The 14,731-nt window shown below is 44.2% G+C and overlaps 1 protein-coding gene across 1 annotated transcript; it reads left to right on the top strand.

Annotated features, from left to right (window-relative positions):
- The first annotated feature begins 397 nt into the window (after positions 1-397).
- On the top strand, positions 398-8,597 carry SAYSD1 (SAYSVFN motif domain containing 1). Its single transcript, XM_004379549.2, has 2 exons — positions 398-2,259; positions 8,009-8,597. The coding sequence occupies exons 1-2, from the start codon at positions 2,071-2,073 to the stop codon at positions 8,351-8,353; spliced, it is 534 nt and encodes a 177-aa protein (XP_004379606.1). The 5' UTR covers positions 398-2,070; the 3' UTR covers positions 8,354-8,597.
- Positions 8,598-14,731: the final 6,134 nt, after the last annotated feature.

The following is a 14,731-nucleotide window of genomic DNA, read 5'->3' as shown; positions in this document are numbered from 1 at the left end:
AAGAATCCACGTTTACTCCATAATCCTCTCTTCCTAGTCTTCCCCCATTTCAGTAAATGGCTCCAGCAATCAAATGTTTGATCAGTGTATGTGTGTGGGTGGGGGCGGGGGGAGGGGGCAGAAATCTGTCATTCTTGATTTCAATTTTTCTCACACTGTACATCCAATCAATCAGCACATCCTGTTGACTCTATCTTCACAATATATTCAGAATCTGACCAATTCTCACCACCTCATTACTACTATTCTAGCCCAAACTACCATAATCTTATACTCCTAACTGGTTTCCCTTCTTCTACTCTTGCACTCTTCTCTTCCAGCACCCCACTCCCAGCAGCCAATGTGATCCTTTATGTTGTATCTTGTCACCTGATAAAAAACCATCCAATCACTCCCCATCACATTTAGAATAAAATGCAGGATCTTCACGGTGACCTGAGAGGCCCTGCATGATCTGCCCCCTGGCTACCTGTGCATCTTTATTTTCTACCATTCTCTCTTTCCCTCCTTCACTCTGCTCCAGTCATAATGGCCTCTCTGATGTTCTATGAGCAGGTCAAGGGTACTACTAAAGATCTCAGGATCTTTGTACTTGCTGTTTCCTCTGCCTGAACACTCTTCTCCAGATATCCACATGCCTCACTCATTTCATTTAGGTCTCTTGCTCAAACGGCTTTCCCTGGTAGTTGGCTCTAAATAGCTCCACTACTTCCATTCTTTACTTTGCTTTTTTCTTCATAGTACTAATCAATACTTGAAATTTCATTAGTTAGGTGTGTATTTCCTTATCGTCTATCTTCCCCTTTAGGATGTAAGCTCCAAGAGAACAGGGGTCTTTGTTTCATTCATTGTGGCATCCCTAGTGCCTGGTACAATATTTGACACACAGCAGACTCTCACTATCTGTTAAATGAAAGAGTCCAGTTTGTCTAGTTCTTGATGCAAACTCGGCAACATCCAGTAAATATCTGAGTCTCAATTCTGTGAGAGACATGCAGCTAGATGCTAAACCGACACCAAACCCACTGCTGTGGAGTCGATTCTGACCCAAAGCGATCTTATAGGACAGAGTAGATATGCCCTGTAGGCTGTGAATCTTCACAGAAGCAGACTGCCTTCTCCCACAGAGCAGCTGATGGTTCAAACCGCCGAACCTTCCGTTGGCAGCAGAGCGCTTTAACCACGGCCCGACCAAGGCTTCTTAGCTAGATGCTAGAGCTTCAAGTGTATAAAACAGTTCCTGACCTTAACTGAATAGTGGTTACCTTTTGGGCGGTTACTGATGGGGAGAGAGCTCAAGAGAGCCTTTGGGGTATTGGAAATGTTCTTTATCTAGGTGGTGGTCATATACGTGCATACGTCAGAACAACTTTATTGAGCTATACACGTTAAGATGTGTCCATTTTATTATGAGTTGCACCCTGATAAAATAAATAAATAAAAAGTTTCTGACCTATCTAAACACAGTAACAAGTTAATTTCCAGTGTGGTAAGAGCAACGATAGAGGTCTGGAGAGCCTGGTACACGAGGTGTGGGAAAGTAACCCTCCAAGTACCTAAAGTTGGCCTATCCTGATAACAGGAAAATAGGATGTATACTGTCTTCCTTCTAACACCAGAACCTCTCAGAGATCATGGGCCTTCTCCCATGCCTTGGGATGACATTCCCAATTTCGTGCTCAGCATTGGTGTCCAGATAAGCGCTCAATAGCCAAGGATGCTCCACCTGTTGGGAACCAGAGCCCTCAGGACGAGATTCCCTCAATGGAGCCCACGGCCAGAGAAACAATGAGACAGTCTTTGTACTTAAGATTTTTAACTATAGCATGAGGATGTGGACGCAGTGTCCATGTGCGTTTGACGAGACTATTACGAGTACAGATATTCCCCACTGGACGTCACAACTACAGACAAAACATTGAAAGACACTTTGCCCGGGCCACAACAGCGCGCACGCGCAGCCAATAGCCGCGGCCACGCAGGCGCACGACGGTCCAACCGTAGGCAAAGTGGGTGAAGGCGTCCGCGGGCGCGCGCGCTCCCGGGTACGCGGGGAGAGGGGCGTGCGCCATGGAACAACGGTTAGCCGAGTTCCGAGCGGCCCGAAAACGGGCCGGGCTGGCAGCAGGACTGAATACCTCAAACCAGATCTCACAAACCTCGGGAGAGAAGGCGGAAGCATCCCCGGGCTGGCTAAAACGGTTCCTGGTGTGGAAAGCGAGGCCCGCGAGCCCCCGGGCCCAACCCAGCCACGCTCAGGTGAGACGAGGGAAGCCTCACCCCTACGTCCTGGGTTTCTGTGCAACCGTCATGGCCCCACTAAAAACTCCGGCCGAGGCCCCGCCCCCGACCGGGGAGAGGCCACCACTCCACCACGTGACTGCACGCAGACCCCGCCCCAACTTTTCGGGGGCTGGACCTAGCGTGTCCGGCAACAGGTGTCAGCACTGATACGTGGCTTTGACGTTTTCTTTCCAGCTGGTGACCAACGCAGCCCCTGATTCCAGGGCGGGTCTAGGGTCCTGGAAGAAATCATCTATGCACCTGAATTATCTACAGCGGGTTGAGTTATCGTTGTGATGCCCTATGGCTTTGGGAAAAGTCTCCAGATAACCGTGCTGAGCCACAGCCCCTTGCTAATGGAGGGTAAAAGGTCTAATTGGATACTGATAAAAAGTGGCAGTAATTAAGACTTCATTTGATTCACACCTGGGATACATGCAGCCAGTAACCCAGACAGCCTGTGCTTTAGAAACGGGGTTTAAATACAAAAGTGTTTTAGCTGTAACTGCCAGTGATGACATGTGCTTGTTTATTGCTGTCGGACTAGAGAAACTTATTCAGGTTCCATAATGAATTTTCGAAGAGAAAACAGTATTTGGGCTAGTATGATATAGCCTTTTAACCCTTACTTCAGTTTTTTTTTATATCCCTTGTATTCTGCCAACGGACCTGAGTCACATCTCTTCGTCGCTTCGTTTAGTTTTCATTCATGAGTAAAGTGGCAAGGTGATTTCTGTGTGAGATTGGAGTGTCACTATGGGAATACAGGACAAAACATATCAAGGGAAAGTCCGTGCTTTGAAACAGTAAGGCCTTTGTTCCTTAAAAAATTCCTTTTCAAAATAAAAATGCACTGGAACAAAAGTGCATTGTTCCTTTAAAATCATTTCCCTTAATTTCATTTATTAGTGAACAATGTGATATTAGGAAATTTTTTTTTAATTGAGAGGAACTTACTGTTGCTCAATTTTGATTCGATATTATTCTCCATAATACCGAGGGTTCCAACTGACTTGCAGAAAAGGTTAAAAAAAAAGTGCAACAGGGTTCAAACAATTCATTTCCTTGGGTTCAGTTTGTCTCAATTGTCTTTGGATAACTTGATTGTTGATTAGAACTCACTGAGCACAATTGCTTAAGATTTTAGAATCCATTTCCCCTGCAGTTAAAAAACAATGTCAGACCCACACAATGAGTTTTTTGACTGTATGTCTTATTTCCAAAGGAATATGAGATCATTGAGTTGAACCCAGACAAGGTGAACTTGTAGAAAGCTTCCATTATTAAAACCCCAAAAGCTGATGGCCTGACAAAAGAATAAGAGGAAATGCTGGGCCTCGAGTTGGTCCTTATTAATTGCTGTGTTTTTTGTAAGGGACTGTGCCTTAAACTCATTTTCATTGACTGTTATCATTCCTGGGTTTGTTCTGGTGTGAAAATTCTCATTAAAAAAAAATTTTTTTTTTCTAATATTCCATCCATCTCCACCTAATAGTTTTGGTGGCACGGTGTGGTTTGCCAGAGATTTCTTTAGTCTTCTTTTTGTGATTGCTTCTTTTGGGTAATCATTGACAAGAAGCAACCACATCCCCCCCTACTCCTACCCCTGGCAGTACTTAATGAATTATTTTTGGGAAAAAGCAGCCTTACAAAATAGAATTCCACCACATCAAGGAGAAAAATACTTGTAGCTATTTTGTTTGTTTTAAATCATACAGAAGCCCCTTGCCTCTTTCTACAGCTGTATCACACCCAAGCACCCAGTGTTCCATCTAGCCCAGGGTCCATCCCCTACACTCATCTAGCCGCTCCTCACCTCCAAACTTTGGCTTAGGCAGGTCTACTGCTCGAATGCTTTCTTTCCTCGGAGTAACCTGGCTAAGCACAGCCTTGCATTGTCTCCCAAAATCTAGGAGTTGTCTTTGATTTCTCCCTCTCCCTTACCATCATTCATTCATTCAACAAAATCCTATCATGTGCCCACTATGTTCCAGCTACTGCCCTACATCCTGGGAGACAGAGTGTGATAAAGGCAGATTAAGGCCATGCTCTATAGAACTTGCATTGGAGTTTGGGGTAGGGAGGGAAAGAGGACAATAAACAAAAGAATAAGATGTTAAATGCTACCAAGGAAGAGAAAAAAGAAAGAAAATCTAGGCTACTGTGATAGTGAATTGGGGGTGAGGGGAGCAGAGTGCTACTTTAAATTGGGTGTTCAGGGAAGGCCCCACAGAGGAGGTGACATTTGACAAGTAGGAGCCACTGTGCTCCAGAAAACTGGGAGCAGGGCCAAGGGTATACTGGGCGACATTTTTGCTGAGGTTTGAAGGAGTAGAGGGAGCCAGTCAGGGGAAGGGGGCATTCCTCTCAGAGGGAGCCTCAAATGCCAAGGCCCCAAGATAGGAAGCAGCTTGACATCTGTGGAACAGAAATGCCTGGCCAAAGCTTTGCCTATGTGTGATGTGAGGACCATAAACACTTCTGCACACAGCTTTTACTGGTTTAAGTGTTACAGAAGGTGGACTGGTACTAGAACAAATTCCAAAGGAGGCAGAGGAATTTGCATCTCCCCCTTCACTCTCATTTGTTCCCTTTGCCAGTTGTTTCCCTTCCATCTCCCTCTAGCTCTCTAATCCTTCCCCTACCCCCCATTAGAACAAAAACATAGAGTTTGCCATGGAGTCAGCCCTGACTCATGGCGTCACCATGTATGTCAGATAGAGCTGTGCTCCATAGTTTTCAATGGCTCATTTTTGGAAGTAGCTTGCCAGGCCTTTCTTCCCAGGTGCCTCTGGGTGGACTCCTTTTGGTTAGCGGCTGAGCACATTAACGGTTTGCACCACCCAGGGACTCCCTAATTGAATAAAAAGGGCTTTGGAGGAGACTGCCCTAAGACTGAACCTCATCTCTGCCTATCACTAGCTGCGTGACTTTGGGGCAGTTACTTCACCTCTCAACGTGGCCTTATCAGTAAATAGGGACTAATAATGCCTGTCTTCTGGACTTCAGGAGATCAAGCATCTTAAAGGCAATCAATAAATGGTAGCCATGAGCATTATTCATTTTATACTCACCAAATAACAAAGTCAATTCAGTTTACTATGAGTTTCAAGTCAGTTCTGTCCCCCAAATGTATTCTGTATCCATCATTTCTCTTCAGTTTCTCTGTTGCCACCCTAATCTATGCATGAGCGTCTCTTGCTGGGCCTGCTGCATCAGCTCCTAACAATCCCTCTGCTTCTACTCATGCTCTCTGGCAGCGCATTGTACACTCGGCAGCGGCAGCCAGGGAAGTCTGAAATGTGTAGTCGTTCCCTACTAAGACCTTTAGTGGTTTCCAATTTCCAGAATCCTTATTGCAGCCTGCCTGGCCCTACGTGGCCTGGTTCCTGCTTCCTCCCCCTGCTGTCATCTTGCACCACTCTCCCCCTTGCCCAGGACACTCCAGTCCTAAGATCTGTCCTGTTCCCAGACAAGACAACCTTTCCTACCCTGATACATTCCTTTTCTTGGACAAGAAGTGTTGTGCACACTGGTCAGATCTGAAAAGGACATTTATTTACTTAATATATGGAGGTGGATGGTGGTGCTAATGATATCTTAAGGGCCTTTTCAATCAGAATTCCCTAGCCAAAAAGATAGTAGTTACAAGGTTGATGCTAAAAAAGGTTTTTAACCAAATAGAAGTTCTCAAGCACCATGCATTAGAAGACTAGTATTTTAATCAGCTGACCAAGTAATCAACATTTGTGGTCACCTTGTATATTTTCATGTGAAGAAGAATAGGGGATCTAACTGAAGAAATGAACTGAAAGTTCGACTGTGTGTTGAGAATTTATGTGTAGGGTTCTGTGTTTGGCTCTGGAGATACCAAAAGATAGAAACAAATGCCCGTGGCCTCATGGTGTACTTACAAACAATCTAGGGATGCATATAATATATATGAAAAGAGAGACACTTCAATGCATAATTTGGTGCTCTGTGAGTAAGAGAGCTGGTTAGTGCTCTGGGAAGCAGACAGGGATGCCATCCTTGATGGCTGAGGAGGTCAGGAGGTACGTAGTTCACAAATGGTGCTTGCCTGGAAGGAAGGCAAGGAGTTCAGAAACGGAGAGGAAACAGGCAATTCCAGATCACAGACGGGAAATGTCTTGGGTAAAAAGGCCAATTTAACTCGTGAAAGGGTGTAAATGGTTAACATGCTCAACTGCTAACTAGAAAGGTTGGCAGTTTGAGTTCACCCAGAGGTGCCTCAGAAGAAAGTCCTGAAGATCTACTTCTGAAAAATCAGCCATAGAATACTCCATGGAGCTCAGTTGTACTGTATGTGGGATTGCCGTGAGTTGGTGTCAGCCGGTTACTGGTTAACTGGAGAAGAGGATTCATTTGTGGAGCAACAGATTATGGATTGCTTTGTATATAAAATCTTTTAGACCAGTGTTTTTCAAGCTGCAAGTCGAGACCCATTAGCAGGTGGCAAATTCAATTTACAGCATCTTTCCTCCCATTAAAAATAATTTTAAAAAACTAGAATAGAATATAAAATGTGAGAGCTTCAAATGTAGTAGGGGTAAGTATTGCTATGTGAAACTTTTGTTTCAGATAATATATGTGTATGTATGTAAGTGGAGTCATAATGTAAAATGTATTTCTCATCATGGGTCATGGTCAAAACATTTGAAAAATACCTGACTAGAGATAAAGCTACCTATATACCTGTGTCTCCCATTAGCACCCAGTACAGAGGCCTGGGTGATGGCGTTTCTATTTGTTGACTAAATGGAGGGCTTGGATTCCAGCCCAAGGAGTTTGTCTTTTAACTTGTAGGCAATGAAAATTTGTTTGTGAGGTTTGTGAGCAGCAGTTGTATGGAGGATGGTTTAAAAGGAGCCCTGGTGGTGCAGTGGTTAAGTTCTCGGCTGCTAACCGGAAGGTTGGCAGTTCGAACCCACCCAGCAGCTCCAAGGGAGGAAGACCTGATGATCTGCTTCCATTGAGATTACAGCCAAGAAAACGCTATGGGGCAATTCTACTCTGTCATGTGGAGTTGGTTATCATATCGGCTGTAGGTACGAGTCCAAATCGACTCAACAGCACCTAACAACAACAACAACAACAGACAGGATGGTTTGGGGAGGGGAGACACCAGTTAGGACACACTGCTGGGGCCCTTGCGTGAGTGATGAGGACCTATGTAGGGTAGTTGCAGGGAAGGGAAGGGTAAGAGGGACCAGGAATGACTACAGCAGTGATTTTTTTTAAAAAAAACACATGAAAGGGACTTTTGTTTCCATTTTAGAATCATGTCCCTCACAAAAATCTTAGCTCAGCTAATCAAATCCACAAGCATTTATTGACTCTGTATGTGAAGCAGATGTCGTGGCTGTTCCATTATCAATTACTGGGGAGTTGCTGTATTGGGCACAAATGAGCTCTTGTTTGCAGCAGACTGATCTGAGGAAATGCCTCCCATGAATGGGAATCCATCTGAATGCTGTAAGGTTTTTATTGGGTCACATCTCACTAAGTGCTGATCAGTTTTGATTCGGTTGGAGAAGGGCACATAAACTCTTTGGAGATGATTGTTTTAGAGAGTAGGGCAAGAAAATAGACATCAGTGAGCCGGCGGGCTTCCTAGAGCAATGAGAACTGCCTCTTAGATTGGTTTTGATCCTCTCAGCTCCATTACCCTTTATCCTTATTTTTGTTTGCTTGCTTGTCTTAGAAAGCAGCTCAGCCTGGGGGCAGCACATCACAGCCACCACGGAATAAAGCCATTCCTCTGCCACCACGCCATGACCAGTCTTTGCTGACCAATATCACCGTCTTGAAGGTTCTTCTCTGGTTGGTCCTACTGGGACTGTTTGTGGAGCTGGAATTTGGCCTGGCTTATTTTGTCCTGTCGTTGTTCTACTGGATGTATGTCGGGACACGGAGCCCTGAAGAAAAGAAAGTGGGAGAGAAGAGCGCCTACTCCGTGTTCAACCCGGGCTGCGAAGCCATCCAGGGCACCCTGACTGCAGAACAGCTTGAGCGGGAGTTACAGTTAAGACCCCCGGAGGGGAGATAGGACCACGCTCCGCTGTCATGCAGCTAACCTCAGACACAGTCCTCTTAGCTCTCAGGTGTGGACTTGACATCCTGTGCACAAGACTAAGAATAGCTTGCGAGTTAGCTCTCTGACTGCATGGTTTTTCTACATTCTTTCCCTGGTCTGCTGCTGCAATTTTATCTTTGAACTTCTCTTGGGTTTTGGTGAAACCCATTGAGAGACACTCACTGTCTGATGCAATTTATAAAAATTACATACTCGAGAAAGGGACTTGTTTGTCTCATTTGAGAGAAATGATTTTAGAGCACTAAGAAGGCATTGTGGAAATTATCTGCTAAAAATATCCAGCTATTTGAAGTAATGGTTAGGTACATAATGATAAGGGCCATCTGTTAAAGGTAAAGCTCTCTTTAAGTCTTTTAATATTTGTTAAAAAAAAAAAATTTACCATCAGCTCTGACTCATGATGACCTCATGTGTGTCAGAGTAGAATTGTGCTCTGTAGGGTTTTCAATGGCTGATTTTTTGCAAATAGATCACCAGGCCTTTCTTCCAAGGCACCTCTGGGTGGACTTAAACCTTCAGCCTTTGGGTTAGCAGCTGAGTTCATTAACCATTTGTACCACCCCCCTGAAAAAAACCCAAACCAAGCCCATTGCCATCGAGGCGATTCGGACTCATAGGTACTTCTTTAATATTTATAGCATTTTTCCCCCGGAAAAGTTTTAAGTTGTAAGGTTTTTATTTTTATTTGTTTCGCTTCCTGCCTTAATTCTTGCTTTTAAGTCATTAATGATGTTGAAAAATAGAATATCTTTAGACCATCTGCTTTTCAAAAGTAGGTCCCTACTGCCCATCACCATCTCTACTGTCCTGTTGTTCTGCCCCCACTCAATAAAGGAAGATAAGAGGAAGCAAAGTCCTAAGTGACAGGTGTGGGGAGGGATTTCACATAGTCAGCATTGGCAGATTTGATAAGTAGTTACTAATGATAAGTTCAGCAAGAAAAAAAATCTTGAGTGTGTACAGAGGGGAGGGCTGCAAGTGGGATTCCAGACTCATTGGCTGCATGCATTGTTTCTTAACTTCCTAAGGGCTTTAGAGAAAGCAGTCCCTTTGCCTGCGGGCCTCTGGTGAGAAACTATGTAAACAGTGATAATCAGACATGATTTCTGTGTTCCTTCCTCTTTCAGTACAAAGGCGGAGTTTCTCTCTGTCTCTCTCTCTCTCTCTGTCTCTCTCTCTCTCTCTGTCTCTCTCTCTCTCTCTCTCACACACACACACACACACACACACACACACGCACACACACACGTTGCCATCCAGTCAATTCCAACTCATAGCGACCCTATATGACAGAGTAGAACTGCCCCATACGGGTTTCCAAGGAGCAGCTGGTGGATTCGAACGGCTAACCTTTTGGTTAGCAGCCTGAGCTCTTAACTACTGCGCCACCAGGGCTCCAGGTGGAGTTTGGGTTCATTAAAATTGGACCAAGCAAACCATTAAATCCTTCTTTCTGGATCATCTTGATGAGTAAGAGGACTAGCGTTTTAAAACAATAGTTTTTCCCAAACCTGAGATTTTAAGAAATTAATGATTCCTTCAGTAGGTTTAGCAACTGTAGAGTCCAGCTGTCGATTCTTATATTATGGAAGAAACTTTGATATCTATGAGACGTTATCAAGCCTAATGGAGTCCCTAGTGTGATGCAAACAGTTAACGCACTCAGCTACCAACTGAAAGGTTGGTGGCTCGAGCCCACCCAGAGGTGCCTCAGAAGAAAGGCCTGGTGATCTACTTCCGCAAACTCAGCCGTTGAAAACTCTGTGGAGCACATTTCTACTTTTTGGGGTACACGCATAGGGTCACCATGAGTTGAAGTCAACTCAATAGCAGCTGGTACTGATATTAAGCCTTTAATTCCTTTGTTCATTCTTGCCAGATTTACTTATTACAGCAAAATTTTACATAGCTGAATTTAAATTTAACTCTTTAAAATTGAATACCAGCTATTCCACCAGGCACTTCAGGTATGATAATGAAAAAAGTCAACGTATTTCTAGTTTTTCAAGCATACAGTCTAGTTGGGAGCGGGTGTGGGGACAAAATATAACAGACAATAGCAATGATAGACTGAGATAAGTTTGGTTGTAGGAGGAGTGCAGAAGAGATGTTCTCATTTAAGCATATTTTGTGGCCAACTAACCCCATGTTGTCTCAGCCCTTGTTGAAAATTCTTCTGCTATGCCTTGCTCCCCATTCCGGCCCTTTGCTGCATGGGAGTTTGGCTGTATCTCAGGGTCATCCAGTTGAGCAGAAGGTCCCTTCCAGCTCATAAAGCAGTCATCTCTTCTGTGACTTCTGTTTGAACTGAACATGTAGAAAATACGAGAAACTGAGATGAATTGCTATTAAACGTAAAAGTTTGGTTGTTTTTAAAATACATGATTTTATTTTCTGATTTCTGTTCTTAAGGCTTTCTTTTACTAGGGCTTTTCCATTTCATAAAAGCCAAATACGTGTTGCTGTCAAGTCGATTCTGACTCATGGCAACCCCGTGTGTTACAGAGTAAAACTGTTCCATAATGTTCTTGGCTGTAATCTTTATGGAAGCAGATCACCAGGCCTTTCTTCCACTGTGCTGCCACTGGGTGAGTTCACACCACCCACCTTTAGCTTAATAGCCCAATGCAAACCATTTATGCCACTCAGGGACAAAAGCCAAATACAGGGGTGAAACCCTCCCAATCAAAATTTTCTAGCACTGCCCAAGGCGATAAACTTTGTTCTAGGAAATAATTAATTTGCATTTAAAAAATTGCTTAATTTAACTTTCCCATAAAACAAAATGCCCATAACTCTGATTTAGGGAGGCTTGATCAAATTAGTAATCCTAGCAAGGTAGAGACTTCTCAGCTTCTGGTAAGCATAGAAGAGACGCAGCCTATGAGAGGACAACCTCAATAGTGTTCTTTGAAAATGTAGCTGTGTATGTTTTTAATGCTTAATGCCTTAAGCCCTTCTTTCATGGGATTCCCTGTACATGCTCTGTCCCCTCTCCTTGCTCACCCCTCCCAAGGTTGCATATAATAACAGCGTTAATTTGTAGGAAAAGTGGGTGTTGAAACAATTAAATGCCTGGCAGAGAGGAGAGGAAAGGACAGTATGTATTTGCTGTTCTTATCAGACCATTAAGTTTAAGGTGCAGTCTTGACTTCCTGAGTGTAGAAAGGCTGACTTGATCTCAGAATTTCCAGTCGGGGCCTGACCATTAGCCCAGTGAGCAGCTTGCATTAAAGGCTCCTTTGGTCATCAGGGAACTTGAAACCCCAGGGGTGTATTCAGTCCCTGTGATAGCCATGGGCACAGTGAGGTTGTTTCTGTGCCAGCCTTACAGGTAAATTGGTTTTTGCTTTTATTCACATTATCACATCTTGCCTATTCACAGGGACTGCTAATGAGCCTCAACTTGGAGGGCTAGAAGGAGCCTGAAAATGCCATCAAATGTGCCCCCCCACCCCCACCCCACCGGGCAGGGCCACATTTATTTCTCACTAAAGATTATTTCTAGTGATCCTGACAAAAGAAGAATCTAGGTACAAGACTCAGGCTCCTCTTAGAAAGCCTATTAGTTTACTAAGCCCCTGCCCGTTGCCGCCTACCAGCCTGCCCTAGCTGTTTCTTCTAATCTCAGTGGACACAGAGCACCTGGAGCCCTATGGGAGCGTCCTCCAGACTGGTAAACTATTACTAAGTTCTCTCTTAGCTCTCTCTGTTCTTCACAGGGCTTTGACTGGTTCATTCCAGTTTGAACCCTTGCTGAGAATTTGCCTTTCCACCCCAGGTATACTGACTCAGACTCTGCATTTTAACAAGAACCTGAGGATATGTAAGAATCACCTGGGGATCTTGTTAAAATGTAGATTCTGATTCAGTATATCTGAGGTGGAAAGGCAGATTCTCAGCATGGGTATCGAACTGGAATGAACCAGTTCAAAGCCCTGGTTCTTCAGGCCAAATCATCCCAGTTGTACCTCTGGGACATAATCACTTCCAAGCCAGCCCTGACCTATTCTAAAAGTTCTAGGTCTTGAGGAAGAGTCCCTCAGTGAGGCAAATGGTTAAGGCTCCACTACTAGCTGTAAGGTTGGCGGTTCACACCCATCCAGAGGTGCCTCAGAAATAAGACCTGGCGATCTGCTTCCAAAAGGACACAGCCTTGAAAACCCTGTGGAGCAGTTCTATTCTGCATGCATGGGGTTGCCATGACTCAACATCGACTTGACGGCAACTAACAACAACAACAACAGCAACAAGGTCTTGGCAGGGGGCAGGAGGTGGAAATGTGAGCATCCCTGTTGGTGGGTGCAGTGACCTTTCTCAAAAGCTCTTGAGTTTTACCAGTGATGCCTTAGGCATATATATACCTACTCCTCACTTATCAACTATCTCATTATCCAACATTTCACATTTATGAGAATAGTAAAAAATCTACTATCTGCCTATTTGCACATTAACGATGTGCATCTGACAGTAAAAAAGCTGAGGTGTGAGGTGAGAGTAACGCTGGCTGTGATGGTTAAGGTTATGTGTCAGCTTGGCTGGGCGATAGTTCTTAGTGGTTTGGCACTTATATAATGATGTAAGTTGGCAGTTATGTAATGATGTAGTTATCCTCCGTTTTGTGATTGGATGTGGTCATCCTCCACTTTCACATAACGCCGATTTTCACATAATGCCGATTTTCACATAATGACCTGGTCTTTGGAAACTAACCATGTTGATAAGCTAGGAGTTTGGGTGTATTTCATGCTGTTAGGGTTGTGCTTTGAGTATAGGAGGTCTTCCACATTTGGCTTTTGATTGATCGATGGAATAAGAACCAAAACCATTTAGCTTCAGTCAACTCCCAACTCATGGCGGCCTCGTGTATCAGAGTAGAACTGTGCTTCATAGGGTTTTCATTGGGTGATTTTTCAGAAGTAAATCAGCAGGCCTTTCTTCCAAGGCATCTCTGGGTGGACTTGAACCTCCAACCTTTTGGTTGGCAGCTGAGCACCTTAACCATTTGTACCACCCAGGGACTCTGATTAAGCTCAAAATCTCTGAGCTAAAAACCGAACAAAAAACCTAGGAAGTTAAAATTATTGGCAGAGACCTGTGATCCTCAGCTGAGCAGGAGAAAGTAAAGTTCTAAGTATGTGTTTTTGGTTCCTGCAACTCATATTGTTAAGCTATTTACTAGGAAACATTTGTCAGCACACTGGGCTTGGCACTGCAGGGGACACATAAATGACCTTCTGCACAGTCTGAGTTGTCTTGAAGAGCTCCAAGAGCCAGCTGTGTGCAGGGTGGGGCTGGGGATGCCATGGAGCATCTTGCCACCAGGGGATAGCATAGAGCTGCCACTATGCTGGGTCCCCTTGACATCACTCTTGATGATTTATGTGATGTGGAAAACGCATTGGGATGTTTATATGAACCACTTGTGTAGCTTTTTCAGGCTTTCTTTTCACTTCAAGATTCTCAGAGGAAAGGGCTCATCAGAGGTCCTGGGAGAGGCATAGAAAGCTGCCAGAAGTGATTTATCCACATATTTTTCAATAAAATAACAGCCCCCCTCTAGACTTAGCAGGCAGTGTTGCAGTTGAGGGAGGCAGCACTGTGCTTATCCACATCTGAGCTTGATGGGGGAAAAGACTAGGACGTTACATAGTTGGAAGAGAAACTTGGTCCCTAGGCCAGAGAAAGTAAAATTTGAACCATTTGGTTTCTGCCACACATACTCTAATTTCACAGCATGGGAGCATTGAGCTCCATAAAGACTTGGATCTTACTCTCAAAAGGCTGAGAGAGAAGACAAGGTGAGTGCATAGATAGCCACAATATAAGGCATGTAGCACAGGAGAAAGATGTGGCAGTCTGCTTCCGTAAAGATTTGCAGCCTTGGAAGCCCTTTGGGGGCAGTTCTACTTTGTCCTGCAGGGTCACTATGAGTCGGAATCAACTCGACAGCAGTGGGAATTATGACATGTAACGTAACACACGCATATATATATATATATATATAAATATACATTGCGTATAGCATGGGTGTTATGTAAAGGTGAGTGTGTGTGTGTGTGTATGTGTGTGTGTTGGGAGGGGGTCATCAGAGGGAGATCATTTTCAATTCTATATCATATAACATTTTCACTTTTATGTGAAAAATACTGTATTTCCTTAACCACAAGTCATGGAAGACTTTTAAAAGGAGTGATCTGTGGACCACCTGCATTGGAATCTCCTGTAGTAATGTTAAAATGCAGATTCCAGGGCCCCACCCAGACCTACTGACTCAGAACATGTTGGGGATATGGCCCTGAGAATCTGCATTTTAACAGCCTCTCTGGA

The sequence above is a fragment of the Trichechus manatus genome, unplaced genomic scaffold, assembly GCF_000243295.1.
Source record: "Trichechus manatus latirostris isolate Lorelei unplaced genomic scaffold, TriManLat1.0 scaffold00065, whole genome shotgun sequence".
NCBI classification, from domain to species: domain Eukaryota; kingdom Metazoa; phylum Chordata; class Mammalia; order Sirenia; family Trichechidae; genus Trichechus; species Trichechus manatus.
Note: the sequence above shows the minus strand (reverse complement) of the source record. Positions and strands in the feature narration are given on the sequence as shown.